Source organism: Carlito syrichta, unplaced genomic scaffold (assembly GCF_000164805.1).
Source record: "Carlito syrichta isolate Samal-C Ts95f unplaced genomic scaffold, Tarsius_syrichta-2.0.1 Scaffold308845, whole genome shotgun sequence".
Taxonomy (NCBI): domain Eukaryota; kingdom Metazoa; phylum Chordata; class Mammalia; order Primates; family Tarsiidae; genus Carlito; species Carlito syrichta.
In genome coordinates, this window is record NW_007252941.1 from 132,237 (window position 1) to 137,651 (window position 5,415).

Sequence of the window (5,415 nt, forward strand, 5' to 3'; positions counted from 1 at the left end):
CCACGGGCTCAGCCAGGGGCACGTCCCGCTCCTGCGCTTGGCGCGCCGTCGCTGGTCTCCGCGCGTTTGGGGGCGGCCGCGCAGCACCTTGGAGGAAGTGGGCCACTTCCTGAGTGGCTGGAAACTCCGTGCGCTGGAACCTTCCTCACTCACACTCTGCCACGTGGAACTCAAGAGCCCATGGCCTTGCCCTCCCCTGCTCAAGAAGCACCTGGGAACCTGTTAGAAATGCACCGTCTCAGCGCCCTGGCCCTCCGCCCCTCCGCCCTTCTCTCTCTCTCGCTCTCTCTCTCTCTCTCTCTCTCACACACACACACACACACACACCACACACACCACACACACACACACGCACACACACACACACACACACACCCCGCCCCAAGTAGAAACTCTGGGAGTGGGGCCCAGCCATCTGTTTCACAAGCCTTCCAGGGAATGCTGATGTCCACGACAGTTTGAGAACTGGTGGTAAACGATACCTTCCCGCAGCCAAGAAGTGGAGCCAAGGAGGAGGTGAGGAACGAAGGAAAAAAAGGAAAGAGAAAAATGGAACGACGTAGGGAGAACCTAGCACTGGGGTCCTCCAATATAATCCCAGCCTTGAAACTTCCTAAGACTTGATGCAAGTCTATCCTCACACCTTTAGTTTCCGTTTGTCTCTTGGACAAACTGGAAATCCATCGTTAGAGAAGACATTTGTTCTTTTCCCACAACCGCTGTTTAGCTTGGCCGCCTCTCCAGACAAGACCCATTTGGGCAGAGGGGTCACCACTGATTTCAGTCTATTCTTAGGAGTCATTTTTTAGGACTCCTGTTGACTTAACCTCAAGGTCAATGGCCTGTACTCACTAGAACCAGGCCTGAGGAGGACTTTGAAGGCTTTCCTCCTGCCTCCCCACAAGTTAATTCGCCTGCACTTTAACACAAGCATTTCCCACATCTCACCCCCAACCTCTCACACCTTACATTCCAATCCAGCAGCAAATCCTTTCAATTCTTTTTTTTTTTTTTTTTTTGAGTTGGAGTCTCACTCTGTCACCCAGACTGGAGTGCAGTGGCCACTCCCGGCCACCGCAGCCTCGACCTGCTGGGCTCCGGCGATCCTTCCGCCTCAGCCTTCCGAGTAGCCGGAATTACAGGCATGTGCTACCACACCCGGCTGATTTTTGATTTATTGTAGAGATGAGGTCTCCGCTGCCCAGGTGGGTCTCGAACCCGCGGGCTCAGGCAATCCACTCACCTCAGCCTCCCAAAGGCGCGGGATTACAGGCTGAGCCACCGAGCCCGGCTCAATCCTTTCAATTCTACTTTCAAAATATATCCAACGGCCAACCGATTCTCAAGCCCTCCACGGCCCTCCCCCATCATTTCTCACCTCTGTCATGACAACAGCCTCCTAAGTGATTTCTCTTCTTCAGAGAAAAGGCCACAAAGCCGATCATGGCCTAGGCCGAGCTTCCTCTCTCACCTCCTCTACCACCCACCCTTGCCCTCTCGGTCCCAGTCCCACGTCCTTCTTGCTCTTTCCAGGATGCATCAAACTCGGGGCCTTTGCACTTGTTCTTCCTTTGCATAGGATGCTCTTCCCTCCAATTCTCACACGGGTTACTCCCTGAGATTCTCGCTTCATTCAAGTCTCCACTGAAATACTGATGTCTCAGAAAGGCTTTTCCTGATCCCCTATCTAAACAGCAGCCCTCCTTTCCCCCACCCCTTGCCCTCCGTCAATTCTATCCATATCACTTGCGTTATCTGACATCTATTTGCCTATCTTGCTCCCCGGTGACATAAACTCCATAAGGTCGGGGGTTTTCCTGGGTTGTTGTTCCTTGGTTTGTTGTTTTGTTTTTTCAAAATATCTGTTTTCTTTTTTGTTTTTATTTTTTCTCGAAAAGCAGGGATTTGGGGGCGTTATGTCCCCTGATATATCTCAAATGCCTATAAACCACCTGGCACATAGCAGGTACCCAATAGGGAACCATTGAATGAGTGGATGAAGAAATATATTACGTAAGAGTCTGGACTCAACAAACGCTATGATCTCAATGACTAAAGAGCATCTCCATATAACCACTCGATGATTTAAACTATTTAATGTTCCACTCTTCTCTCAGTAGTCTAGCTGGCTATTAGTATAAAGTGTAACTTTCTCAGAGTAGTAATTTCTTTCATTACATAAAATTGTTATAACTGTGCCACAGAATGCCATTATTATTATTGAAGAAAATTCATTCAGATTTCCTGCCAGAAGTAAGTTTTAGCTTGTCACCCCTTGTTTAGGAACACTCTGAGAAAAGAACTGATTATCCCAGTCTATCATTCTTTGCTCATTTGTAACATTCACAGGGGGAACAAGGTACAAGGTATAACTCGTATGGTGTAGTATTAACAGGTTTGTAACTTGGCAGTTCCAACTTTGAATCACTTAGTGACCATGTGACCTGGTCAAGTTGCTTGATTTACCTGTCTCAGTCTCTTCATCTGTTTAGTAGAGCCGATAACATTTACTTCATGAGCTGTTGTCAGGTCTGTGAAGCACCTGACATATTCCCAGGAGCATAGTAAGTGTTCAGTAAGTGGAAGAAGCTAGAATTGTTACTATTAGTAAGGGCAACAGTGATCAAGCAAAGCAATTTTCTAAAGAAAGTGGAATTTTAATTGGACCTTGAGAATTATTGATGTTACATTAAGAAAAAAACTGCTGCTTCCTTCCCCACCGCACCCCCCCCAAACAAAGTTCTTTTCCCCCCATTGGTTTACAGGAAAAATTAAGGAATTCATTATTTTAGTCATAGTATTTAATATTTGCAAATCCTATGTGGGCATCATTTTATTAATCACACACTAAAAATGGGTCTCCAAGCAATTCAATAACTTTATGAACCAGATTCAATTTTACATGATTCTAATCAGCTAGTTTAGAAAATGTCCTATGCATTGTAAGTTTCTGTACTACATCAGTGTATTTTGTATTATAATACTCTTCTGTCTTCTCAACAGATTACTTTTTTTAACATCTCAATTGAGATGTAATTCACATACCATAGAATTCACACATTTAGGTTACCTATTTTTTCAAAAGAGCAAATTAGTAGAAATGTAATGTCTGTAAGGTATATGTGGTTTTGAATTCTCTTGCATGCCACAGAACTATGAAGTCTTTGTGTGCCATTCTCTCATTTGAGTTAGTGGCATCTGTGTATTTCACTGCCTGCAGAGTGGTGACAGTCTCAGATGTCTTCATACTTCCCCAAGTACCTTTTACTGCCCCACAGCATAGGAGTAGGAACTCTAGAATTGACTAATAGATAAGTACATGTGTTAGGTTTACATAAGTTACTAATTTAATCTTACAAAAGCCTATTAAGGCAAACACTATTAATATTATTATCACTATTTTACAGATAAGGAAGCCAAAACTAAGAGCTTTATGGACTTTAAGATCACCTATGACCTGGGCTTGTCTGACTCCAGAGTTCATTCTCTTAACCATGATACTACTTCCTTTATCTTAAATCTTGATTTTGTTTATTTACAAAAGTAATTCAGGGTTTACCCCAGAAAATTAGAAAATATAGATAACTAAAAGGGAGAAGAAATTGCCCAGACCCTAACATCTTTAGATAACCTCAATTACCAGTTAGGTGCAAATTCTTACAAATTTATGTATGGTTATAAGTATTTGCATAATTATAATTTATCATTATATAAAAACTTATTGTAATTGCTATTTACCAGAATGAGATAATGCTGTCTATATAGTCTGCAATCTGTGTTATAACTTTTTATTTGAAATATTTCCACTTAAATACATATCTAGATCTAGGTCAATGGTATTTCGTTGTGTAAGTGTAGCTTACTTTATCCACCTACTAGTAATATGCAATGCCTGTTTCCTGCCTCCATTTTTATATTTTTATTATTTTATCATTATTCTTCTTAATGTTTGTCAATTTGAGAGCTGAAATTGATATCAAATTCTATTGTTTAAATTTTGAAATTCTTAATGATGAAAATTAATTATTTTTTCATTGACTTTTTAGCTATATGTGTTGCTTCATTGTAAATTGCCTGTTCTTGTACTTTTTCATTTTTCTATTGATTTAATCTTATTGATGTGAAAAAGCATTATATATATTAAGGACATTAACCCTTCTACTGTAACACACATTGCAAATTAGACATATTTTTCTTATTAAAACATATTTCCCTGTGCTCTTTATTGAATTTTCTCCTTTGAAGTCTAGGTTAACCACAAACAAAATGTAATATTACATTTACCTCTGATACCTTCTCATCTTTTCTTAACACTCCTCTTTCCCTCTTATTGTTATATAACTTCTAAAGAATATCTAAAGTAATCAATAATATCTCTTATAGGTTGTTGTACATAGGGTTTTTATACAAAATAGATTAACTATTGGAAGATATTTCATGATTAAAAAAAAAAAAAGAAACTCCTCTACTTACTATCTGCCTCATGAGATTGGGTTTGTTTTGTTTTGTTTTGTTTTTTATATTTTATTTTAAAGATGTGGGGTGCAATGCAGGATTAGGTATACAAGTGGGCATCAAACAGGTAAAGTTTGGGCTTCCCTTTGCCTGATTTGAGATCAGGTACCCTTACCAATGTTGTATCTGCCTCCAACCTCCCAGCAGTATCCCACTACTACCAATCTCTTTCTTATAGTATTATGATAATTGTTCAAGGTCTACTTATGAGTGAGAACTCTGTTCTTTGTTTCTTTGATAGATCACTAAGTACGATAGACTCTAAATCCATCCAAGTTGCTGAAAAGTCCATGTGTTTGTCCTTCTTTATGGATGCGTAATCATAAGATTGTTGCAATAGTCTAACACATTCTATTTGGGGGGTACAAGCTTTAAGGTGAAAGAGACTAAAACTAGGCTTCATTTTTCATTTTGATGACTAAAGTTGCCTCATGATCTTGGGAAATAACTTTTTCTAAGCCTCATATTCCTTATCTTCAAAATGGGTATCTGTGAAAATTAAATGAAATTATATATTTAATACACTTCATACATGTTAATATACCTAACACACATTATCCTTTTCTAAATGAAGCTAGCATGACCACAAATAATAAATGAAAAGGTGCTTTAACTGTTATATCAATGTTAGTACATTTTATTCATATGCTAATTATACTACTTTTGTGATCAGCATATCAAATTCCCCAGGGAAAAGATATTAGTACCAACTTGAAAGGGAAAAAAGAGCTGGGCTCGGTGGCTCAGCCTGTAATCCCGCGCCTTTGGGAGGCTGAGGTGAGTGGATTGCCTGAGCCTGCGGCTTCGAGACCCACCTGGGCAGCGAGACCTCATCTCTACAATAAATCAAAAAATCAGCCAGACGTGGTAGTGCATACCTGTAATTCCGGCTACTTGGAA

At 40.3% G+C, this 5,415-nt stretch overlaps 1 protein-coding gene across 1 annotated transcript in view; it reads right to left on the bottom strand.

The window, feature by feature from the left end:
* Positions 1–802, bottom strand: part of FAM129A (family with sequence similarity 129 member A) — a 131,868-nt gene extending 131,066 nt beyond the window's left edge. The window contains exon 1 of the mRNA XM_021716580.1: positions 644–802. Within this exon, the coding sequence (XP_021572255.1) occupies positions 644–802 (159 nt within the window). The remainder of the gene's footprint in view (positions 1–643) is intronic.
* Between the last annotated feature and the right edge of the window lie 4,613 nt (positions 803–5,415).